Consider the following 26637-nt stretch of genomic DNA (forward strand, 5'->3'; position numbering starts at 1 on the left):
CTGTGAAACAGAGGCATCTAAAGAGAAGGAAACACCAAACCAAGGTAGAGAAAACACTTCAGCAGCAAAACAAAGGTACTCTGAACAATGAGCTTCATTCAGTGAAGGACAGTTCTCACGTGAAAGAAGCTCCTCCAGAGTGAAGGTTTGGTAGCCATGTCAACAGAAGCTAGAGGAAGATTCTTTACAACTAAAGAAGAAATGCTGAAAATGGTTCACAAGACTCAAAAGACAGGGTGTATTCAGTATAACAGGATGAAGTGATTTTAACACGGAAAAAAAACATGATAACTGAGAAAGTCTTCTATTCCTTCACAATGCACTAAAAAAAAAAAAATCTTTTCTACTTAGTAACAGACATCTGGATGCCTAGGGTAGCCTTGCCTCTGCCTCTATGGATTTTATTGAGCCTCTCACATTTTCAAGGGGATGTACGTCTCCACCTAAAGAAATTAGTGAAGCAAAGATGCTTCATTACTAATACTATATAGCCAGTCCATCTTGTCAAAAAAAAAAAAAAAAACCCTTCCAAATATACATAACATATATAATATATATAATTTATATATATTTAACATATATAATATATTTTATCTATATTTAACATATATAATATATATGTTTTATATATATACACACACACTTTTTTTTTTGATGGAGTTTTGCTTTTGTTGCCCAGGCTGGAGCGCAATGGCACAATCTCGACTCACAGCAACCTCTGCCTTCTGGGTTCAAGCGATTCTCCTCCCTCCGTCTCCTGAGTAGCTAGGATTACAGACATGCACCACCATCCCGACTAATTTTTGTATTTTTAGTAGAGATGGGGTTTCCCCATGTTCAGGTCAGGCTGGTCTCGAACTCCCAACCTCAAGTGATCCGCCCGCCTTGGCCTCCCAAGGTGCTGGGATTACAGGTGTGAGCCACCGCACCCGGCCCAAATATTTTTTAAATGTATACTATTCGTACATTTACGTAATATTTTTATAGAGATATTTACTAAGTCTAGCTCCCATCAGAGAGCAAATAAGACAACCAAAAAAACCTTCCTATTACTTGTACTTAATTATATCACATGTCTACAGTGTGGTGGGGATGTTCAAGGAAGAGCAGCAAATATACAAGAAATTCATTCTGAAAAGTCATTTATTTTTCAGACATATTATAATTTATATGAAATGACAATAAGCTTGACACTCAAATTTGTTAGGGCAACAAAATAATGTCCTTTTTTTTTTTGAAAAAGGGTTTGCTGTGTCATCCATGCTAGAGTGCAGTGGTGCAATCAGCTCACTGCAGTTTTGAACACCTAGGCTCAAGGGATTCTTCTGGCTCAGCCTCCTAAGTAGGTGGGATTAGAGGAATGTACTACCCATGCCTAGCTTTGTCCTATCACTAAAAAAAGAAAATCTATTACAAAAGAGAACTGTCTAGGCATAGTGGCTCATGCCTGTAATTCCAGAACTTTGGGAGGCTGAGGTAGGCAGATTGCTCAGGAGTTCGAGACCAGCCTGGGCAACATGGCTAAAACCCATCTCTACCAAAAATAAAACAAATTAGCCTGGCGTGGTGGGTGCCTGTGGTCCCAGCTACTCAGGAGGCTTGAGCCCAGGAGTTAGAGGTTGCAGTGAGTGGAAATCGTGCCACTGCACTCCAGCCTGGGTGACAGAGTGAGATCCTGACTCATTTAAAAAAAAAAAAAAAAGGAGAGAGAACTTACCAATATTACCAATACAGCCAAAAGTCAACATGAGAAACTATTCACAGGGAAATATTTTCTCAAAACAAATTAGCAAGGTTAAGAATTTTTTAAGAATTTCCAAAGCTAGAGATTTTTCACATAGGAATCAGGCCCCTATTTTTGTTTTGTTTTGTTTTGAGACAGAGTCTTGATCTGTCACCCATGTTGGAGTACAATGGTACCATCTTGGCTCACTGCAACCTCTGGATCCTAGGTTCAAGTGATTCTCCTGCCTCAGCCTCCCAAATACCTGGGACTACAGGTACGCCACCACACCTGGCTAATTTTTGTATTTTAGTGGAGATGGGGTTTCGCCATTTTGGCCAGGTTAGTTTCGAACTCCTGATCTCAGGTGATCTACCCACTTCAGCCTCCCAAAGTGCTGGGATTATGGTCGTGAGCCACCACACCAGGCCAGGCCCCTGGGTTTCTGTTGGACCAAGTACAGAGCACAGGTAATCATTTAGTGAATGTGAATCATCCATACGTGTAACCCACTTTTCATGTTCATATGTATCCATTCAAGGAAAACCTGAAAATAATAGTTTGCCAAGACATAAATTGATGTATATTTGATGAACCTTTCATTTCTCCACAATTAAGCCTAATTTATGATGTTAATAATTATACTACCACATAAGTAAACTGTCACTTCAACTCCTTTTTTCATTGTTTCATTTACCTTTTCCTTTTGTTTTACCCCTTTCTTAAGTCTTTTTTTTATTATTATTATTATTATTATTATTATACTTTAAGTTCTAGGGTACATGTGCATAACGTGCAGGTTTGTTACATATGTATACTTGTGCCATGTTGGTGTGCTGCACCCATCAATTTGTCAGCACCCATCAACTCGTCATTTACATCAGGTATAACTCCCAATGCAATCCCTCCCCCCTCCCCCCTCCCCATGATAGGTCCATCTTGCCTAAATATAATTGAAATAAAGTAACACTAAAAGCACTTTAACTGCCAGTGCATAATGAAACTTGTGAAAACCTGCAAGTACAAAGGAGTGCAAGAGAAAAATGAATATGCACCCAGACACACATCATAATTCTTTCCTAACAAGTCTGTTCAAGTTGACAATTATAGGCTGGCTGCAGTGGCTCAGGACAGTAATCCCAGCACTTTAGGAGGCCAAGGTGGGCTGATCACTTGAGCCCATGAGTTTGAGATCAGCCTGGGTAACATGTTGAAACCCCATCTCTACAAAAAATACAAAACTTAGCTGGACATGGTGGTGAGCGCCTGTAGTCCCAGCTGCTCAGGAGCCTGGTGGGGGAATTGCCTGAGCCCAGGAGGTTGAAAGGCTGCAGTCAGCTAAGATGGCGCTGGGCAACAGAATGAGACGCTATCTCAAACCAAAAAAAAAAAAAAAGTTGACCATTTAAAAAACGGAAAATACAACTAAAACTTAGTTGTAAAAATGTCTATTTCTAATCTCTCCTAAATGGAGGTGGTAAAAGGAAAAACAGTAAGAAAATTGTCTATTTCAAGTCTGTTTCTGGGAGCTTATTTAGATAGGAGAAAAACACTTTTGGACAATGATAATGATATTCTTCATGTATTGTTAATTCAAAACTCTAATAGCAAGTATCTTCAGCAAATGCCTAAGAAAATATATTATCACCTTAAAAACTGTTATGAAGACATAAAGTTTGAAGACTTTGGACATATAGCTACTAAGACTCTTTTAGAAATCATCTTATCTACATAGACATGAAATACATACATTTTAGAAAATGTCTATCATTAAGTTAGTAATGCTGAAAACTTCTAGGGGTAGGGAAAGTACAAAAGGGAATATTCTTAGACTTCAAAAAAAAATATTAGCAGATACTTACGATATGCAAAAGTTTTAACACATCCACAAACCTGTAAAAAAACAGCAATGAAAAAAATGTTTTAAATGTGCCAATGGGGGGAAAACAGTCTTCTGAATTGTAAACTAGATACCTACACTTTCTCTGAGCTCATGATCTCCTTGGCAATATGATGAACTTTACTTTTCATTCCATTATCTTCATCCTGTGGATAAGAGCACACTGAGCATGAACTCATAAAAGAATAATGAAGATGGGTTATGAGCTCGTCAGACACGAATTTTAACTCTGATACTTGTAAGTTTCCTACTAGCACACAGTTCATACTACATAACATTTCAAATTGCAAACATAGAGAACTGGATGAGGGATAAACCATGTCACAGAAGTAGCTGAGAGCAATCAGTAATCTTCACTGTCATTAGCTGGATTCATCAATAGCTGGATTGATGAATTGCTCTGAGTAGTTACAGAACCTTGCTAGGACACAACCATCAGTGGTTCAAAATGGAAGTCACAAACTAAAAAGGCTACAGGGAAAATGGCCCCTTACAGATAGATAATACCGGAAGAAGAGTTATTTGGGTGCGTACAAATAATGTAAGAATTTGGCCAGGCGCAGTGGCTCACACCTGTAATCCCAACACTTTGGGAGGCCGAGGAGGGCGGATGACGTGAGGTCAGGAGTTCAAGACCAGCCTGATCAATATGGAGAAACCCCGCCTCTACTAAAAATACAAAATTAGCTGGGCGTGGTGGCTCACGCCTGTAATCCCAGCTGCTCAGGAGGCTGAGGCAGGAGAATCGCTTGTACCCAGAAGGCAGAGGTTGCGGTGAGCCGAGATCGCGCCATTGCACTCCAGCCTGGGCAACAACAGTGAAACTCCGTCTCAAAAACAAAAACAAACAAACAAACAAATTAAAAAAAAAAGAAATTAGTGAATATCCAACAGGAATGTAGATGAGAACTTAAGGTATTTTAACTCACAACTTAAATATAGTCTGAATAGGGCTCTTCTTCAATCTATACCAAATATAAGTCAACACTACAGTCAGAGGATCTCCGAATTTCCTTAAAATCCCTTTTAGATATATGTTCGTAGAGTCAAGGCAGTTTTATTCTAAGGAGCTGAAATGAAATTCTTTTGTGTGTGTGTGTGTGTGTGTGTGAGACGGAGTCTCACTCTGTCACCCAGGCTGGAGCACAGTGGTGTGATCTCAGCTCACTGCAACCTCTGCCTCCCGGGTTGGAGAGATTCTCCTGCCTCAGCCTCCTGAGTATCTGGGACTACAGGTACGTGCCACCGCACCCGGCTAATTTTTTTCTTGTATTTTTAGTAAAGACAGGGTTTCACCGTGTTAGCCAGGATGGTCTCAATCTCCTGATCTCATGATTCGCCTGCCTCGGCCTCCCAAAGTGCTGGAATTACAGGCGTGATCACTCACCTTTTAAACTACACATAGCTCTATATTCCTTAGGAAGACTGCAGTCTTAAGCACAATCTGACCTTGACCTGGTAGACCATGTATCAGGCACTAAATAATCATACATAAGTGTCTACACACACATACACACACACACACACAGATAACTGTTATTTTGAAAAAACATTTAAGCAAGTCCAAACTTTTCTATCACAATGGGGTTCTCCATATAATCTGCAGATAGAAAGTTTAATGTTTGCAAACTACAGTGTATAAATTTTAAATTAGAAATGAGCTTGGCATGGTGGCTCATGTCTGTAATTCCAGCATTTTGAGAGGCCAAGTTGGGAGGATTGCTTGAGCCCAGGAGTTTGAGACCAGTCTGGGCAACATAGCAAGACCATGTCGTTAGTCAAAATAATAATAATAATAATAATAATAACAACAACATAAATAAAATTAAAATTAAAAATGCATTAAAAATGAGAAAAACAGAAACCAAAACCATTTACGGAACTGAAGCCCTGACTCTTCATTTCCAAATAATGTGACACCCCTTAAAGATCAAGAGGGGATCTCATCAGTATCTTTAAAGAAATGCAGGCACACTATAGATGTAGAAGCATTTGATTACTGGAGTCAGCTAAAATGTGTACCATCTCTACACAGAAATTTCAAGTAGCTGTTAATTTATTTTTGGCATCTACCCTTTGTTTCCTCTCCTCTTTTTATCACTCTCCTTTTGATAGGTCTCTACTCTGTACCTTTTTTTCCTCTCCTTCTCAGGACCTTGCTCTACCATGGCCTGCTTTACACAGACTTGTGTAGAGGAGGTTATTCTACACAAAAATTAACTAAAAATGTGAAAACTGTAAACTTCCAGAAAAATACATTTTTAAAATTCCTTATGACCTTGAATTAGACAGAATTATTAGATATGACACCAAAAGCATAACTGATAAAAAAATTGATAAATGGAACTTCATAAATTGTTTATGCCTCAAAAGACACATCATTAAGAAGATAAAAAGATAAGCCATACACTGGAGAAAATATTTGCAAATCATGATTCTGAGAAAGAACTAGCAGCTAGAATACATTAAGAACTCTGATAGGGCTGAAGAGTGGTGGCTTACGCCTGTAATCTCAGTATTTTGGGAGGCTAAGGCAGGCAGATCGCTTGAACACAGGAGTTCGAGACCTGGGCAACAGGTGAAACCCCATCTCTAAAAACAATACAAAAATTAGCTGGGCATGGTGGTGCACACATGTAGTCCCAGCTACTCAGGAGGCCGAGGTAAGAGGATCACTGAACCCAGGAGGTTGAGGCTGTAGTGAGCCATGATTTGAGCCACTGCACTCCAGCCCCAGTAACATAGCAAGACCCTGTCTTCACAAAATAAAAAAATAGAAAACAATTAGCCAGGTATGATGGCACACACCTGTAGTCCCAGCTACTTGGGAGGCTGAGGTGGGAGGATCACTTGAGCCCAGGAATTCGAGGCTGCAGTGAGCTATGATTGCAATATTGCACTCGTTTAGGCGACAGAGTGAGAACCTGGCTCTTAAAACAAAACAAAACAAAAACAAAACAAAACAAAACAAAATTCAGACAACTCAAACAAAAACGCTGTGTGCGGTGGCTCATGCCTGAAACCCTGGCAATTTGGGAGGCTGAGGTGGGAGGATCACTTGAGTACAGGAGTTTGAGACCAGCCTGGGCAACAAAGCAAGATCTCATTTCTATTTACAAAAAAAAAATTAAAAAAAGAGATAAAAGATGTGAATGTGTGAAGAAACATTTCACCGAAGAAGATGTAAGAATGGCCAATAAGTACATACAAAGTTGTTGAACACAGTTAGTTATGAGGGAAATGCAAATTAAAACCTCAATGATATACTTCACACCCACACAATGGCTATAATAAAAAATAAAAAAATACCTAGTGTTGGTGAGGATGTTGACCTACTGGAACCTTTATCTATTGTTGGCGGGCACGGTAGCCCTTACTCATACGGTGTGAGAAATGAAAAACAGCTCAGAGCAATCTGAGCTATGTGAGGTACGCAAAATTTATCAGGCCCAGAGAAACATGAGTATGAGACTTCAGTACTGTACCAACCCCCATGCCCAGGTGCAACTGTTTAAAGGCATTTTTGTCCCTGACCAGCTGCCTCCACCCAGTCTCCATGCTCCTAGAATTTGTGAAACAAAGAACAATGTAAAGTCAATCAAATAGCTTATGATATTTTAATATAAAATTACTGATAAACAGCTTAGGAATTGCCTCTTCTTTTCCTTTAATTTTTTAGGTATGTGCACTTCCACTTGTGCGGAAGGTTGAGGCAAGAGAACTGCTTGAACCCAGGAGGTGGAGGTTGCCATGAGTCAAGATCTCGTGCCATTGCACTCCAGTCTGGGTGATGAGAGTGAAACTCCATCTCAACAAAAACAAAACAAACAAACAAAAACATCCACTTGTGGCTGGACATGGTGGCTCATGCCTGTAATCTCAGCACTTTTGGTCAAGGCAGGTGAATCACTTGAGGTCAGGAGTTCAAGACCAGCCTGGCGAACATGGTGAAACCCTATCTCCACCCAAAATAAAAAAATTTGCCGGGTGCGGTGGCAAGCATCTGTAATACCAGCTACTAGGGAGGCTAAGACAGGAGAATCACTAGAACCCAGGAGGCAGAGGTTGCAGTGAGCCAAGATCGCACCACTGTACTCCAGCCTGGTCAACACAGTGAGACTCTTGTCTCAAAAACAAAACAAAACAAAACAAAAACCCCACTTGTAACTGCTCCTAACAGGAGTCTTGAATCTATGCTCCAGGCTTGTAGTCCTCAAATTTGGCCCACATAAACTCTGTACTTACATTAAGCATGCCTCATTTTTTTTCCCATTAGGTCGACAGGGTTTTCTGCTGTCTCCTAATGTCATTGAGCACAGAATGTGTATTTCTTCTCCTTGTTATTCTGAGATCATTTTCAAGAGAAAGAAGTCAGTACCATCTTTACACTTTCATTTTAAAATCTGAAGTTCGTAACTGACTTTCCGTCATTTGATAGCAAAGTTAGTAAGATAAAACAGTTCTACCGCCAGCCCATTCACTGCTCTACAAATAAATTTGAAAACATTAGTTATCATTAGAATCACAGGCAGATCTTAAATTTCAGATTCCCAGGTACTGTCTTAGAAATTCTGATTGTGTAGGTTTAAAATGCAGCATTAAAAGTAGATGTTAGAAGAGGGAATTACACAGGGCACCATGGTTCACATTTGTAATCTCAACATTTTGGGAGGCAGGAGGATCACTTGAGGCCAGGAATTCAAGGCCAGCATGGACAACATAGTGAGAGCTGAAAAACACACACACACACACACACACACACACACACACACAAAATAGCCAGGCATGGTGGCACATGCCTGTAGTTCCTAATCACTCGAGAGGCTGAGGTAGGAGGATCACATGAGCCCAGGAGTTCAAGGCTACAGGGAACTATGATAAATAACAATAGCCCTAGTTGGCCGGGCACGGTGGCTCACACCTGTAATCCCAGCACTTTGGGAGGCTGAGATGGGCGGATCACTTGAGGCCAGGAGTTAGAGACCAACCTGGCCAACATGGTGAAACCCTGTCTCTACTGAAAATATGAAAATCAGTTGAGCGCGGTGGCGCACACCTATAGTCCCAGCTACCTGGGAGACTGAGGCATGAGAATTGCTTAAACCTCAGAGGCAGAGATTGCAGTGAGTCAAGATCGTGCCACTGTACTCTCCAGCCTGGGTGACAGAGCGAGACTCTGTCGAAAAATGAGTAAATAAATTAATAGCTCCATCCTTCAAGAAGTGAACAAGGGAAACAAACCGAACATACAAATAACTATATATAAGCACAACTATGAAAAGTGCTGCCACCTTGAAGGACAGAAAGACCGTAATCAGGAAGAGGTGTGTCAAGCAGGGAAGGCTTCACAAAGAATAAAGCATTTGATGACTCCAAATCACTGTTTAAACACACTCCATCAGCTACTCCCATACTAGCTACTGCAGATACCAACTCATTAATGCCAGAAACCTGGACTCTTCTTTTTTGTCCCCAGTCACCTTTTATTATTACAACTGAGTCAAGTCCTGTCAATGTGTCCTGAAGATTTAAAGCTTAAATGATCCTTTCCTCTCCTTTGATGTTGCCTCCTTACGTCTTGCCCTCACTATTACAGCAGCCTAAGAGGTTTCCTTGGCTCTGTGTCTATTCCACTGCAACCCCTTCTGTACACTGCCACTAGAATATTTCTAAAATGCAAATATAACCAGGTTAGTTCTCAGGCTAAATGTTAGCAGCTCCCTATCACAGATGGATAACAAAGATCCAAGTTTCCTTTGCCAAGTATATTAGGCATTTCACGATGTGTCCACTTACGTTCACCAGCCTCCTCCCTCCTCCTCCACACTGTGTACTATCTACCCCATCACGCTGCAACTCCAGCCGTGCTCTGCCCTTCTGTGTCTGTCCCTTTGAGCATATACCTTTCCTTTTGCCTTGACTTGTTTCCCGATCACTTTTTCTCCCTGAAGATTTCTGCCTTTCATATTCCAAACATCCTTTAAGACAACACTCCAACTTTTTTTTTATGATGGCTGCCTTGATATTCTTTCCCTCCCACTATCAAAGGACAAGATAACTTTCTTGTTCATGTAATGTTTGTAGGACTTAACCCAGTAGACTGTGTTTACTTGCCGAAATGTCTGAATTCCCTCTAGTCTCTGATCTAATTCACCCTGTACCCTTCTGCACATAGCACGCTGCTTGGTCCACTGTGCAATTAATATTTATGAATAAGCAAATGTGTACAAGGATGGCTGCCACCTTCTCAGAATCTAAGACAGAGCACACTGCTTTTGAAGATGTGTTGCATAACATGAAAATGCAAACTCAAATGAACTAAAAGCTTTAATCACATAAAAGAGTAGGAGGTTGGACTAAATGATTAAGGTCTTTTCCAATTCTAAGGTTCTAGAAGTCTATATATTCCATTGTCTATTTTACCTTCTAAACCAGGAAAGCTACAGGGCTAAATAAAGAGGTATAAAAATTATTAGAAATAAGTCAATGGATTACTATCTTCAAAGTGGACAGAAAGTCAAATATAAATTAAAAAAAAAAAACAACAAAACAAAATTAAAAGCTCTATATTATCTCCAACTTGTAAGAACAATGACTGATTCTGACCCAAGTCAAACAGCGATGGAAAAACACACACCCCATGGCATCTCAACTTTTCAGCTAACGAAAATCCTCACTTAAATTACATTGCATTTCAAAGCAGTTCCCTGTTAAATAACAGCGTCTCCCAAAAGTACACTGCTGTGGAAGTTGAAACATGAGCCACAAACAAATGAAATAACTGTCAAGGTCATAAAATAAGTCAAACAAATTCCAAAACAGAACCTTTGATCTGAAATCTAGTTTTATGTTCCGATCTCTTGATGCCAGCCCAGCTTTGTAAATTCTTAATTGTGTTCTTATCATTTCACATTTGTTCACTACAAGTGACGTTCAGTGAAATTTATCCATTCCTTTTTTTTTTTTTGAGACAGAGTCTTGCTCTATTGCCTAGGCTGGAGTGCAGTGGTGGGAATCTTGGCTCACTGCAACCTCCGCCTCCCACATTCAAGCAATTCTCCTGCTTCAGTCTCCCGAGTAGCTGAGACTACAGGTACACACTACTGTGCCTGACTCATTTTTGTATTTTTAGTAGAGATGGGGTTTCACCATGTTGGCCAGGCTGGTCTCAAACTTCTGACCTCAAGGGATCCACCCAACTGGGCCTCCCATAGTGCTGGGATTACAGGCAGGAGCCACCCTGCCCAGCCTATTACTTTTTAATGGAATTATTAAAAGGCCTCTTCTATCCTACTCTAGAGTTCTAATAAAAAACAAAAAATGTTAACATCCAGACTTGCCTGAGAAACATCTCTTTATCATTAAGTTATTTCATAAATGAGGTGACATCATGATTAATCTCTAAACAATGCTCTCTTAGGTTTTTGACCTTTCTTTATGAAAGTATGTATCATATGAGCTACTTTACAAAGAAGATTTTTTAAAAAAACAAGGAAATCGATATATAAGAAAGATGAAGAGGATGATTATTCTAACCACAAACAAGTAGAATACATCTTACTTTTTAAACAAGCATTTAAGCCCTGAAAGGAAAGACCAAAAAATGTAAAAATAAAAATTTAGAAAAGGCAACAGGACAAATCAGCATGGCTAGGTATTTCACCTCAACATGTTCCATTGACATCATTCAGCTTCCATGGCTGTACCAGGTTGTTAGTAGAGACAGATTGGGTTAAAAACCCCAACTTGGGGTTCCAAGGCAAGTTACTTAACTTGTATAAAACTCCTTTTCTTCATGCAAAATGAAGAAAAACAGTATCTATGTCAGATCCGTATCAATTTTTTTTTTTTTTTTGAGTTTCACTCTTGTACCCCAGGCTGGAGTGCAATGCCACGATCTCGGCTCACTGCAACCTCCACCTCCTGGGTTCAAGAGATTCTTCTACCTCAGCCTCCCGAGTAGCTGGGATTATAGACATGTGCCACCATGCCTGGTTAACTTTCTTATTTTTAGTAGAGGCGGGTTGGTTTCTCCATGGTGGTCAGTCTGGTCTCGAACTCCCAACCTCAGGTGATCCGCCTGCCTCAGTCTCCCAAAGTGCTAAGATTACAGGCATGAGCCACAGAGCTAGGCCAATTTTGTTTTTTCCTAAGTGAGATGAGGCCTCCCTGTTGCCCAGGCTGGAATGCTATGGCGTTTGATCTCCACTCACTGCAACCTCCAACTCCTAAGTTCAAGCAATTCTTCCACCTTAGCCTCCTGAGTAGCTGAGACTACAGGCACGAACCACAGCACCTACCTAATTTTTTGTGTCTGTTTTTTTTGTAGGCATAGGGTTTTGCCACATTGCCCAGGTTGGTCTCGAACTCCTGGGTTCAAGAGATCTGTCCACCTCAGCCTCCCAAAGTCCTGGGATTACAGGTGTGAGCCACCACGTCTGGCTTGTTTTTTCTTTTTCTGTTTTGTTTTGTTTTGTTTTTCTACAATAGGGTCTCGCTCTGTTGCTCAGACTAGAGAGCAGACTAGAGTGCAGTGGCCTGAATATAGGTCATTGTAGCCTCAACTTCCCAGGGGCTTGCACTGCCACGCCTGGCTAATCTTATTTATTTTTCATAGAGACAAGGTCTCACTATGCTGCCCAGCTTGGTCTCAAGCTATCCTCCTTCCTTGGCCTCCCAAAGTGCTGGGATTATAGGCGTGAGCCACCATACCCAGCTTGATATCACCGACTTTTCCTGAGTTGCTAGAAAGCCAAATTTGTGGCCCATCCTCAGCTAATGAATAGGACTACATGATAGACATTACTCTGTACAAATCTTCCATTAGCACTACTGTTTTTCCTTCAGCAAGGCTTATTTTATTACAGCTTTGTAGAGAAATAATTCACACACCACAAAATATGTTTTCACTCTTTTAAAGTATACAATTCAGGACAGGCAGTGGCCCATGCCTATAATCCCAACACTTTGGGAGGCCAGGGCAGGAGGACTGCTTGAAGCCAGGAGTTGGATGCCAGCCTGGGAACCATGGCAAGACCATGTCTTTAAAAAAAAACAATTAGCTGGGCATGGTTGTGAATACCTGTAATCCTAGCTACTAAGGAGGCAGAGGTGAGAGATCGCTTGAGTCAACGAGGTTGAGGCTGCAGTGAACATGATTGCACTACTGCACTCCAGCCTGGGTGACAGAGCAAGACCCCATCTCAAATAAAAAAAAAAAAAGAAAAAAAAGAAACTCCATGCCCATTATCAGTCATTCCTACTTTATGGCTGAATAGTATTCCATTACAGGAATATATCACATTTAGTTTATCCACTCATCATTTGATTAGTATTTGGGTTCTTTCTGCCTTTTTTTTTTTTTTTTTTGAGTCAGAGTCTCACTCTGTCAGCCAGGCTGGAGTACAGTGGCATGATCTTGGCTTGCTGCAACCTCTGCCTCCTGGGTTCAAGCGATTCTCCTGCCTCAGCCTCCCAAGTAGCTGAAATTACAGATGTGCACCACCACACCTGGCTATTTTTGTACTTTTAGTAGAGATGGGGTTTCACCATGTTGGTCAAGCTGCTACCGAACTCCTGACCTCAAGTGATCTGCCCACCTTGGCCTCCCAAAGTGCTGGGCTTACAGGCATGAGCCACCACACCTGGCCCCTTTCTACTTTTTTTATTATTATGAATAATGCTGCTATGAACATTCCTCTACAAGTTTTTGTGTGGACATATGTTTTCATATCTCTTGGATGGATACTTAAGAGTAGCATTGCTAGGTCATATGGTAACTCTATATTTAAACTTTTCAGAGCTACCAGACTGTTTTCCAAAGTGGCTGCACCATTTTAGATCCTACAAGGACTCCCATTTCTCCACATCCTGACTAGCACTCGTTACTGTACATCTTCCTGATTATGGACACCCTAGTAGGTGTGCAGTGGTATCTCACCGAAGCTTCGCTTTGGATTTCTTTAATGGTTTATGATGTTGAACACCTTTTTACATGCTTATTGGTCACTGTGTATCTTCTTTAGTCTATTCAGATCCTTAAGCCTGGGTGATTGATCTTTTTACTGTTTGAGTTTCTTTTTTTCTTTTTTTTTTTGGAGATGGAGTCTAGCTCTGTCACCCAGGCTGGAGTGCAATGGTGCGATCTCGGCTCACTGCAACCTCCGCAACCTGGGTTCAAGCAATTCTCCTGCCTCAGCCACCCGAGTAGCTGGGATTACAGGCATGCACCACCACACCGGGCTGATTTTTGTATTTTTAGTAGGGATGGGATTTCACTATGTTGGCCAGACTGGTCTCGAACTCCTGACCTCAAGTGATCTGCCCGCCTCAACCTCCCAAAGTGCCGGGATTACAGGTGTGAGCCACTGCGCCCAGCCAAACCACCGCACTGGGCCTGAGCTGTTACACTTAGGTCTATCATCCATTTTGAGTTAGTTTTTGTGTATGTTGAAAAGAAGGGGGTCCAATGTCATCCTTTTGCAGGTGGATATCCAGTGATTCCAGCACTGTTTATATGCTGACACCCCGATTTCTTTAAAAAAACATTTTGACTTTTGGTATTACACACATTTTTTTTAAGTCACCTGAAATCAATTGTGAAGTGATACTTGTGTAAATAAACTGACTTTAAAAAATTACTCAACCAAGGTCACACAGTTAGTAAGTGACAAATCTAAGACTAAAACCCAGGTCTTAGGATGCCAAATTTCATGTTTCCCCATTAAAACAAAATACTACCTTACCTGTAAATAAGTTTCATATTTACTCATAGATAAGAAAAGGCAAGCCAGAAACAATATGTTTATTGGTAAGATTACAGAAAGCTTGACTTGAGATGTTTAAGATTTGGCTTGCTTATTTTCATAAAAATTAATAATAGCAGCCAGGTGTGATGGCTCATGCCTGTAATCCTAGCACTTTGGGAGGCCGACGTGGGCAGATAACCCGAGGTCAGAAGTTCGAGACCAGCCTGACCAACGTGGAGAAACTCCGTCTCTACTAAAAATACAAAATTAGCCGGGTGTGGTGGCGCATGCCTGTAATCCCAGTTACTCAGGAGGCTCAGGCAAGAGAATCACTTGAACCCGGGAAGCGGAGGTCATAGTGAGCCGAGCTCACACCATTGTATTCCAGTCTGGGAGACAAGAGAGAAACTTCATCGTAAAAAAAAAAAAAAAAAAAAAAGGCCGGGTGCAGTGGCTCACGCCTGTAATCCCAGTACTTTGGGAGGCCAAGGCGGGTGGATCACGAGGTCAGGAGATCGAGACCATCCTGGTGAACAAGGTGAAACCCCATCTCTACTAAAAAAAAGTACAAAAAAATTAGCCGGGCGTGGTGGCAGGCACCTGTAGTCCCAGCTTCTCAGGAGGCTGAGGCAGGAGAATGGCGTGAACCCGGGAGGCGGCGGAGCTTGCAGTGAGCCGAGATCGCGCCACTGCACTCAAGCCTGGGCGACAGAACGAGACTCCGTCTCAAAAAAAAAAAAAAAAATCAATAATAGGTAAAAATCTACTAAGCATTTACTTTGTGTTAAGCCCCGTTCTAAACAGCGTATAATCACTTAATACTCACAATAATCTTAGAAAATAAAGTGTCCACTTTTTTTCCTCCTCTTTTTACAGTCGGGGAAACTAAGGCAAAGTAAAATTAAGTAAGTTGTTCAAGATCACAGAGCTAGTAAGTGGTGGGAACGCAGGCAATCTGACTCCAAAGACTGTGTTCTTACCACTATGAAAGCAAATTACTTAAGAGAAAGGCATTCACCAGGCTGTGGCCAGATGGATTAACAAGTGTCTAGAAAGAAAGAGACTATTCTATTATTATTGTTGTTGTTCCAGATGAAGAGACAGAGAGAGAAAATTCATTAGCGTGGCTGAGAATTCTAAAGGAGGGAAATTATTAGTACTAGTGGCATCAGGTAAAAAATGTTCAGGTGGAGGGTACTGGGAATATTTAATGGGTACAAAAACACAGTTAGATAGAATGAACAAAATCTAGTATTTGATAGCACAATAGAGTTACCAGTCAACATGTACAATAATTTATTGTACATTTTAAAATAAGAGTATAACGGGAATGTCTGTAACACAATCACATAAAGGCTTGGTAAATGCTTGAGATGATGAAAAAAATTTGTATTCTGTTTCACTAAAAAAACTCTTATCTATTGTTTCACTAAAAACAATGTCCATGATTAAAGAAATAGTCCTTTTTTTAACAACAACAAAAAAAAAAAGGATAAAAATTTAACAGGGCTACTGTAATACAGCACAACTAATAACATAAAATAATAATATAAATACAGGAAGAGAAAGGAAAGGCAGGCACAAACGCAGAGGAAGGAACCCTGGGAGTCTCCACTGACCACAAAATGAATGAGTCAACCAGGCGGTGTTATCACAGGATGTGTTGGAAAGAGACATAACACTGCTGGGTTAAAGATTAATCCTTCCTTTATACAATACATCAGTGAGATCCCTGATAGAATGTGGAAACCAATTTTGGTCAGTGCTCCAAGAAATATGGAAAGAAATGGGAAAAGATTCAGGCAAAACAAACAACTAGACCAAAACAATAGAAAAGAGTGTCTGCTAGGAAAAGAAAAAACTCGGAGTTGCCTTTCAAAAAGAGTCAGGATTGATTTAATTATGGCCCTCAAGAAGACAATTTGAGGCTGGGCATGGTGGCTCACATCTATAATCCCAGCACTTTAGGAGGCCAAGGTGGGTGGATCACCTGAGGTCGGGAGTTCGAGACCAGCCTGGCCAACATAGTGAAACCCCGTCTCTACTAAAAATACAAAAATTAGCTGAGTATGGTGATGGGTGCCTGTAATTCCAGCTCCTCGGGAGGCTGAGGCAGGAGAATTGTTTGAACCCGGGAGGCAGAGGTTGCAGTAAGTCGAGATAGCACCATTGCATTCCAGCCTGGGCAACAAATGCGAAACTCCATCTCAAAAGAAAAGAATGTGGGCTACATAGAAGCTTAGAACCTGAGTACTGCTTATCTCTAGTAAATGCCAGTGGTACCTGGAACACAGTGTGAATTCTATAAATATTTGTAGAATCTATGTCCATGAAGCTGCAACATGGAAAATGAGCTTTCAAATTAAAGCAAGACAGACACCAGCAAGACATAAAAGGAATTACATGATAGTCAAAGTAAAATCTATACATGGTTGAGTGCTGTGAGTCTTTAATAAAAGAGTCACTCATCTGTCTTAGGGGTTTTACAAATTCACTAGCCTAAGTAATTTATAGTGGTTACTCCCAACACCATGATTTAATACTTCAGAGCATAGAAATGAAATCTTGCTAGTTATAAATAAATGATCACTGAGCTATTATGTGCTCATAATGGCTATCATGAGCTATTATAATACTGAATATCATCAGTATTCAAATGCTTTCCATGTATCAAATTATTTAATCCTCACAATTCTATGAGCACTATTCTTTTTTTATCTATAAATGGTACCCTTTAGTCCCAAAAGGTTAAATAATTGGCCCAAAGTTGCCCAGATCATAGCTGATGGATCTGGGACTTAAATTCAGACTGCTGCACATGGGCCATTCATTTAAGGTTGAAAATAAATTTAAACAGAGCAAAAATATTAAACAGGAAGGATAACAGATTGATAAAATTATGGCACAGGAATTAGGTGAAATTATGGCACACGAATTTTCTCCATGGCTTGCTATGCTGCGTGGATCTTTTTAAATTCCACCTTGCTGTAACATTCCTGGGGATACTGGTGATGTACTAACTTTTTTCCCTTTAATAACATCTTTTTAAAAATGTGGTTTCAAATGAAAGAGATAAATATATTCATGCCAAACTAGAGAGACATTATAATGAACCCCCGCATCATGCATCCTTTTTTTTTTTTTTCGAGACGGAGTCTTGCTCCGTCGCCCAGGCTGGAGTGCAGTGGCACAATTTCGGCTCACTGCAAGCTCCGCCTCCTGGGTTCATGCAATTCTCCTGCCTCAGCCTCCCGAGTGGCTGGGAATACAGGTGCCCACCACCAGGCTTGGCTAATTTTTTGTATTTTTAGTAGAGACGGGGTTTCACCATGTTAGCCAGGATGGTCTTGACCTTCTGACCTCATGATCCGCCCCCCTCGGCCTCCCAAAGTGCTGGGATTGTAGGTGTGAGCCATCGTGCCCGGCCCTCATGCATCTTAAACAACTCTGAACACATGGACAATCTTCATGTATGCGGTGCTCCCCGCAAACTCATACACACACTGCATTATTTCAAAGCAAATGATGATGTACTATTAACAGTCATCTTTATTCTTTCCCAAAATAATTTGAGCCTAAGATGCATATAATTCCTTTATTTCAAAAAAATCTACAAAAACTTGGTAGCAGTATGGGAACAATTCCAAGGCGGGGTTCTGTTATCAAAAAGAAAGCCACTGGACATTAGGAAAAAGAATTTCTTTGCTGGGCACCATGGCTCACGCCTGTAATCCCAGCACTTTGGGAGGCTGAGGCGGGTGGATCACTTGAGGTCAGGAGTTTGAGGCCAGCCTGGCCAACACAGTGAAACTCCGTCTCTACTAAAAACAGAAAAATTAGCCAGGCATGGTGGCAGATGTCTGTAATGCCAGCTACTCGGGATGCTGAGGCAGGAGGATGGCTTGAACCCAGGAGGCAAAGGTTGCAGTGAGCTGAGATGGTGCCATTGTACTCCAGCCTGGGCAACAGAGCAAGACTCTGTCTCGAAATAATAATAATAATTTCTCAAAAATCACTAAGTAATCTCTAAGTGATACATACTTGGTAACATGAGAATATTTTAGGTGCCACATTATAGCAGGAATTAAATTGAAATTTGTAAAGTGTTTTATGAGTTTTAAGAAAACTCATGAGGGTTTCTATGCCTATCATGCAGACAAATATCATTCCCAAGCATAGAGGGAGGTCAAGAAGCAATTAAGCATCAAAATATACCTGTTTATCGTCCAGAGGGTCAGGCTCTCCTTTACTTGACTCAGAGCTGACATCATCTTCATCAGAACTGTTGATGACTTCCTCCTCATCAGAGGGAAGGTCACCAAGACCAAGATGATTCTGTTCCTCCTGGGATGCTCCTGAACTGCATTCAACAGAAAGCAGGTATTAGTCACCTTCAATAACAAGGAGTGCTAGCAAAACAAAAACCAAATCAACATCTTAGCTTCATAATGCAAACAAGGTATATCTAAGGGATTTGGAAGAATGAAAAAACCCAGATCAGCCAACTTTCCCTTCCTTCCCCCTGTCTCAGCTGCCAAAAACTCAAATTAATTTTTTGAATTTTTAATGATAAGAAGGTGGGTGGGAAGCAAGTTTCCCAGCTGCTCCCATCCTATGCTTCTATATATCCCTCCCAAAGAAGATCAGGTCTCTACTCCTAGAATAAACTAAGAAGCCTTACAGAAAGCGGGCTGGTTTACCACAAAAGGCTGCCAGGTATACCAGAAGAATTGCTGTTTCCTTGGGGCTTAGTGTTAAAACAACAACAAAAACCAAGTAACAAATCTATGAGGATTGGGGGGTAATGATGGTGACTACAATCAACAGTGCAGGTGCAATTGTGAACACGTACCCTGCTCTATGGTCATCACCGTTCTGTTTACAAGACATGGGGAGGAAGAGGAAATGTTACAAATTCTCAGATTATGCTTAAGACCTACTGCATTAGAACTAGGAGGGGCACAGGGCCCAGCAATTTGCCCAGCAATTACAACTACCTGGGGCACATGGCCTAGCAAATAACAAGTAAGCTGGTTTAATGTTTTCCGGGTGATTCTGATACAAGTTGAACTTGGAAAAATCCACAGAACCAGGCCATTTACCAATTCCTCCTCATCAGCCTGATATCATCAAGGTTCCTCCGTTTGTTTTAACATAGATCTCATGAATCTAAAAGCCATTGTTGCAATCCAATCTGTGGGGGGAATTCCACAGGAAAGTTTCCTAAGAAGAGATGAAAAGAATTCCTTCTAGTATTGGCTGTAAAGATTCAGGAGCCAATTGCCTGTAGCAACTGCTTTTCTGTCTTCAGTCTACAAGAATATCTGCAGAATAGAAGAGTACACAGGTGGAGCCAGTAAAAGATCCACAATCAGCAGGAAAAACACTCAAGCAGAATAAGGAGACAGTTGCATTCCACTCTGGCAGGCTCTTTCAGTGGTCACAGGCAGGTCACTCAACCGTCAAGGTTACAAGTTACGACTCTCTAACGGGAATCTTAAAAGCTAAAGATAAATTTTCTGCCAATTCCTGATTATACATGGTAGGATACAGACTTGCCTCAGAAGGCATTCCTGGAGCCCAACGGTTACACAAACCAGTTGGCTAGAGGCAGAGTGCCAAAAGGAACACCTCTCACTGCCAAAGACGGGGTTTTCCATTACTCAATGGCCGGGGGTGGGTGCACACCTTATCATAGCTCCCCAAGACATGCAGGAGACTAACTCCCCAGGGGTAAGGGGTGGATAGAGGATGGCAACTTTCTGGTTAGATCACTGGTAGGACTCACTGTCTCTGGGTGCAGGGATAAGAGCCAACCCCGCCGGGTAGTTGATTGTTGACTGAGATTAGTGAGAGCAAATGAGAGTTAACAGGATGGGCAGACTATAGGATCCACCCATATAGCTAGAAGAAAATGTACCCCCACTTGTTTTTAATTTTAATTCCTTATCTCTTTACATCTTCTAAAACCCTGTTAACACAACACATGTTCAATTTCCAAGTGGCAGCAGCATCACCCGGAAGCTCCTCAGAAATACACACGCTCAGGCCGCCCACAACCCACCGAATCAGAATCCATGCTGTAACAAAATCCCAGTCTATGTGTGAGAAGCTCTGCTCTAAAAGGCTTTTTGAATCAGCCCATCTGGATACTGTTTTAGATTCCTAAGTGTAATAGATTCAGATAGTAATAGGGCTGTGGCACCTGTGAATAAATTAGGTTTATTCTGTCTGAAGAGAGGGGTGAAAGGTGTTTCTTGGTCAAACATCACTTGGAAGGCTATTATTAAGAACACAGTAACTAGGTGTTGCCACATCCATTAGGGATAGAAGAGGGATTAAAGTACAAAGTGAACATCTGAAAACAAGAAAAAAAGTTTTAAATATTAAAACTACATGAATCAAAACACGATGCCATGAAACAAGTAGAGATTTTGGTGTCTCTTCTGAATCCTTTAACTGTCTCACTAAACTGCACTTGGTGGTAGACTTGTTTCCTCATTAAAATGTAAATTTCCAAAGACAAGGAAATTGAAATTGTGTTTTCCAGCTGAATCATCAGCATACAGCCGGACACACAATGGACCCTCAAGAATTTTTCACCAAATAAATGAAAATGGTATCAGAAAGCAACAGGTGTTGAATTTCAATGGTGCAGGTAGCCTGAACCAGGGTAGCTACATCAGGAACTAAGAGAAAGGGATGGACATAAGAGGAAGAAAAATCAGGGCCAGGTGTGGTGGCTCATGCCTGTCATCCCAGCACTTTGGAAGGCCAAGGTGGGTGGATGGCTTGAGCCCAGGAGTTCGAGACAAGCCTGGCCAACAGAGCGAAACCTGCTCTGAAACACAAAATTTAGCCGGGTGCGGTGGCGTGTGCCTGTAATCCCAGTTACTAGGAAGACTGAGGCAGGAGAAGGACTGGAACTCCGGAGGCAGTGGTTGCAGTACTCAGGAGGCTGAGGCAGGAGAACCGCTTGAACCAGGAAGGTGAAGGTTGCAGTGAGCCAAGACTGAGTCACTGCACTCCAGCCTGAGTAACAGTGAGACTCTGTCTCAAAAAAAAAAGAAAAATCATCAGGACTTAGGGTAAACGGGTGAGGAGGAAACACTTATGAAAGACATCAAGGTGTCAAGTCCAAGTTACCAGCAGAATGAGGGTGACGTGAACTGAAACAAATATTACAACAAGGGAGCAGATTTTAAAGGAAAGATAATGGGTTTAGCAGCAAAATCTAGGATCCACATTTTACATGTTCATTTCTAAAACAATTACACTATTTTCCCACACAATTGTTGGCAGCCTTTGAATCTACCTAGATAATTTTAGATTTCTTTTTTTTTTTTAAATAGAGAAGGGTCTTGCTACGTTGCCCAGGCTGATCTCAAACTCCCAGGCTCAAGCGATCCTCCCACCTCAGTCTTGCCAAAGTGCAGCAGGGATTACCGGCGTAAGCCACCATATGCAGCCAATTTTAGATTTCTGATAATGAAACAAGGACTCCTTACTGATGTCAGTTGTATAGTTTGGAGTTCTTCAATTTATTTCCTTCCCACTGTCGAAATGATAACATCCTAACACTGTCTGCTTTGTGGGGTAAAGGAACAGGACACAGGGCTTCCTCCACATCTTCCTGCCTAGTTAGTTCATAATTTGATATCTGAAGTAAAAGGAAAGTAAGCTGCAAAAGCAACCAAAACAAAGAGTGGGCTCTACTTCCCCAGGCACCCTAAGTCAGATTTGCTTCTGAAAGGAGCCGCAGTTTCTAGAAAATCAGTTTGTTTCCAGTGTACTGGAATTAAGACAAACAAGTCAAGTCAGATATGAATTCCTACTGATGGGTAACTGTTCCTTCAATTCCACATGCTAAATCTATATATTTGAAGTGAAGACTACACGATGTCATCACTTTTTACAAGTTATTTTTTTCTATATGCTAGTTTCTCTATATTTACAGCACATCCTCCACTGGAAGCATATCAAATTTTTCTTTCAGGTAAGAAGTCACATCTGAAGTGAAGTCCTCCTCTTTTAGAAGGAATTATCTTTTTAAATTTTAATTTATTTTATTATTTTTGAGACAGAGTCTCACTCTATCATCCAGGCTGGAGTGATCTCAGCTCACTGTAACCTCCACCTTCCTAGTTCAAGCGATTCTCATGCCTCAGCCTCCTGAGCAGCTGGGACTACAGGTGTATGACACCATGCCCAGCTAATTTTTGTATTTTTAGTAGAGACAGGGTTTCACTATGTTGGCCAGGCTGGTCTTGAACTTCCGACCTCAGGTGATACACGTGCCTCAGCCTCCCAAAGTGCTGGGATTATAGGCATAAGCCACACTCAGTGGAATTATCTTTTTTAAACATACTAAATCCATTTCCTCTAAGAGTTTTTAGGAACAGAAACCCTGTACAATGATGACCCAGCACAGCAATTGCCAGGGTTCATGACAAAAACATCCTTCCGAGCCCCAACTAAATTAAAAATTCCAGCAAGGAGAAGGGATAAGGGATAGGATGGCCGAGAGAAGGAAAGGAGAAGCAGAGTTAACTTAAGAATGGCTTCTCTGTTGTTGACAAATTCCAGTTATCTTTTTCTTTTCTTGCCTGTGATTTTATTCTGAGCCCCTTAACCAAGGAATGTTTCATGTAATTCCTCCCAAGCTTGAAGAAACAAGTTCTTTCCAATTCCCTCACCTTCAGAAGTTTCCTTCTCATTTCCAAGTCACCACATGTAAATCTCAACTTCTGTGATCTTTCTCTTCCTCTTCTTTCTACCCCTAGCCTAAACTGAACAGAAACCTGCTTGTCCTTAGGATGTTGTGATAATTTTTTTTCAAATGCTGTCTCGTTATGACTTGGTGACCATGTTCCTTTGGCACATTTCATATTTATCACAGAATGAGGGGGGAAAAAACTACCATTATGGGCTTTAAATTAGCAAAATAAATTTTAAGTTATTTAATAGTTATTATAGTACACTAACTATAAAATTGGTATACAGTTTTCACCACAAAATTATTTCTATTTTGTTTTACCAGGAAACGTTTCCCTCTGTTACTTCAGTTCCCTTACAAGACTGCAGATTCCAGTGTCACAGTAAAACCATGAATCAAATCAATTTTAAAAAACTATTTAATTATCTATTTATTTAATTCTTTACTTATTGGTAGAGACAGGATCTCCCTATAGTGCCTAGGCTGCTCTTGAACTCTTGGCCTCAAGTGAACCTCCTGCCTTGGCCTCCCAAAGTGCTGGGATGACAACATGAGCCACTGTGTCCCAAAAACCTACTTAAAAAATCCTTCTTCTTCCTCTTTTCAGGTGTTCTCAATTACACAGCACTTCTAGAGTTTTCTCCATCCCTTACTCAGGTGATGTTCTTGAGATCTATCACCAAAATGAGTTTGGAAACATGGCACAACTTGTGAAACAGACATAGTTGGTCATTTGCATCCTCCAAAAGCAATCGTCACATATTCACATCATGTTTTTAGGTTTTTCAAATACAAGATTGTGTGCAATTATTATTTTTTTTTTTTTTGAGACGGAGTCTCACGCTGTTGCCCAGGCTGGAGTGCAGTGGCGCGATCTCGGCTCACTGCAAGCTCCGCCTCCCGGGTTCACGCCATTCTCCTGCCTCAGCCTCCTGAGTAGCTGGGACTACAGGCACCCGCCACCGCGCCCGGCTAATTTTTTGTATTTTTAGTAGAGACGGGGTTTCACAGTGGTCTCGATCTCCTGACCTTGTGATCCGCCCGCCTCGGCCTCCCAAAGTGCTGGGATTACAGGCTTGAGCCACCGCGCCCGGCCGATTGTGTGCAATTATTATTATTTATTTATTTATTTATTTTTTATTTTTTTTTTTTTGAGACGGAGTCTCGCTGTGTCTCCCAGGCTGGAGTGCAGTGGCGTGATCTCGGCTCACTGCAAGCTCCGCCTCCCGGGTTCACGCCATTCTCCCGCCTCAGCCTCCCAAGTAGCTGAGACTACAGGCGCCCGCCACCACGCCCGGCTAGTTTTTTTTTTTGTATTTTTAGTAGAGACAGGGTTTCACCATGTTAGCCAGGATAGTCTCGATCTCCTGACCTCGTGATCCACCCGCCTCGGCCTCCCAAAGTGCTGGGATTACAGGCTTGAGCCACCGCGCCCGGCCAATGTGCAATTATTTTAAGTATGTGCAGAGCCAGGTGACAGGACTGAACAAATATCAAGTTCAACCAGTGTGACTTCTGAGTGCTGGTAGGTAAAGTAGGTAAACCAGATCAACTAGTAGGTCTTTCTCCACTCCTTTTTTTTTTTTTTTTTTTGGAGATGGAGTCTCGCTCTGTCACCAGGCTGGAGTGCAGTGGTGTGGTCTCAGCTCAGTGCAACCTCAGCCTCCTGGGTTCAAGCGATTCTCCTGCCTCAGCCTCCCAAGTAGCTGGGATTACAGGCACGCACCACCACACCTGGCTAATTTTTGTATTTTTAGTAGAGATGGGGTTTCACCATGTTGGTCAGGCTGGTCTTGAACTCCTGACCTCGTGATCTGCCTGCCTCGGCCTCCCAAAGTGCTGGGATTACAGGCGTGAGCCACTGCGCCCAGCCGGTCTTTCTGCACTCCTAACTGCTTTCACAAAAAAGAAACATCAATGCTTCAGTAATACGTAAGGCTATGGATGCTGATGTTCTCATTGAAGTATAATAGCAGAAATCCTTTCTCCGGAAAGAAAAGGACATATATCAATTTTGTTTATGTCCTTGCATCATAAAGATATCAAATATATTAATTTTTAATCTTCTTTCGAGAGGTTGCTCGATTAAAGGTTAGGACAAATTTTAACTTAAAAATTAATGATTTTATTATCTCTATTTCAGTTTTTAAAATCCTATAATGTATATATGTAGCATATAAACTTTTTGAGTTAAACTCTTTAATATTCACAAAATAAAAATAAATAAAATCACTAAAATACTTAAAGGGATAGTACCACAGGAGTTTGTTACTTAAAACAAAGGAAGAAAGACAGAAAAAATGAATAAACGAAGAAACTTACAACATAAAATGTACACGATCAGTGTTTTATTTTTTCATTCTTAAGTTTTAGAGGTTTTAACAACTGAGACTTTCAAACTAGCAAGCTAGGGTTCTATGGCTTCAAAAAAAAGAAATCACACAAAAATATCCAGCTTCCCTGAAATATAAACCAGAAACTGTTTAAAACTGTCTCTGGGTGACTCTGTTAGGGTAAAATGTCAGGTTTCAAATGATGGATATATTTTTAAAACAGGCCTGCTTCATTTTCCAGAAGCAACCTCCACCTTTGCAAATACCACTCCTATCACCTTCCCCCAGTAATTACTAGGATTCTTAGAATTGTACGCTACTGACTAAAGACATAATCAGGGCCGGGGTGGTGACTGATGTCCGTAATCCCCGTACCTTGGGAGGCTGAGGTGGGGGGATTGCTTGGGCCTAGGAGTTCGAGACCAGCCTGGGCAACACAGGGAGAGACCCCATTTCTATGGAAAAAAAAAAAAATTGCATGGTGGTATGTGCCTGTGGTCCTAGCTACCTAGCTACTTGGGAGGCTGAGGTGGGAGGATCACTTGAGCCCAAGAGGTCAAGGCTACAGTGAGCCATGATTATGCCCCTGCACTCCAGCAGGTGAGGGACAAAGACCTTGTCTCGAAAATAAATAAAAAAATAAGACCAAAATCATAATCAGTACCTTGAGGCTGCTATTTAAAACACAGTCCTCACAAGACAACACTGAAAATGGTTTAAAAAACAAATAGAATGCAAAATTCTTTAAAATAGAAGAGTACCTACCCATATACTTACAACTTTTGTATGTAATTGGCTTTAAAGTCATTCATTAAGATTTAATATAAAGAAGCAGTTTTAAAGGGATCTTCCTTCAATAGCCATTAATAAAAGACTGGTTAAATAAATTAGGGTTACATCCACGTAACGAATTACTAAACAGTTATTTGTTTATTTTTTCTTAATCCCTAGGTTTAAAACTAAAGAGCTATTTAAAAAATGAGGTAGGCCGGGTGAGGTGGCTCATGCTTGTAAATCCCAGCACTTTGGGAGGCTGAGGCGTGTAGATTGCTTAAGCGCAGAAGTTCAAGACCAGCCTGGGCAACATGGTGAAACCCCGTCTCTACTAAAAACTAAAAAATTAGTCAAGCATGGTGGCATACACCCATGGTCCCAGCTACTTGGGCGGCTGAGGTGAGAGGATCACTTGAACCCAGGAAGTTGAGGCTGCTGTGAAT

The 26637-nt window shown here is 41.2% G+C and overlaps 1 protein-coding gene across 8 annotated transcripts in view; it reads right to left on the reverse strand.

The window, feature by feature from the left end:
* FGD6 (FYVE, RhoGEF and PH domain containing 6) overlaps nucleotides 1-26637 on the reverse strand; it is a 132282-nt gene that overhangs the window by 69098 nt on the left and 36547 nt on the right. For 7 of the 8 annotated variants that reach the window (XR_001483577.4, XR_012420495.1, XM_074007525.1 and 4 more), the window contains 3 exons: nucleotides 18587-18731; nucleotides 3702-3769; nucleotides 3586-3616 (listed from right to left, as the gene is read on the reverse strand). Coding sequence is in view for 5 of the 8 variants with exons in the window: in XM_045365725.2 (XP_045221660.1) it covers nucleotides 3586-3616; nucleotides 3702-3769; nucleotides 18587-18731 (244 nt within the window). In the remaining 3 variants the exon portion in view is untranslated. Of the gene's footprint in view, nucleotides 1-3585; nucleotides 3617-3701; nucleotides 3770-18586; nucleotides 18732-26637 lie in introns of those variants that run through there. The other variant, XR_012420496.1, reaches the window with a different exon arrangement.

Source organism: Macaca fascicularis, chromosome 11 (assembly GCF_037993035.2).
Source record: "Macaca fascicularis isolate 582-1 chromosome 11, T2T-MFA8v1.1".
Classification (NCBI taxonomy): domain Eukaryota; kingdom Metazoa; phylum Chordata; class Mammalia; order Primates; family Cercopithecidae; genus Macaca; species Macaca fascicularis.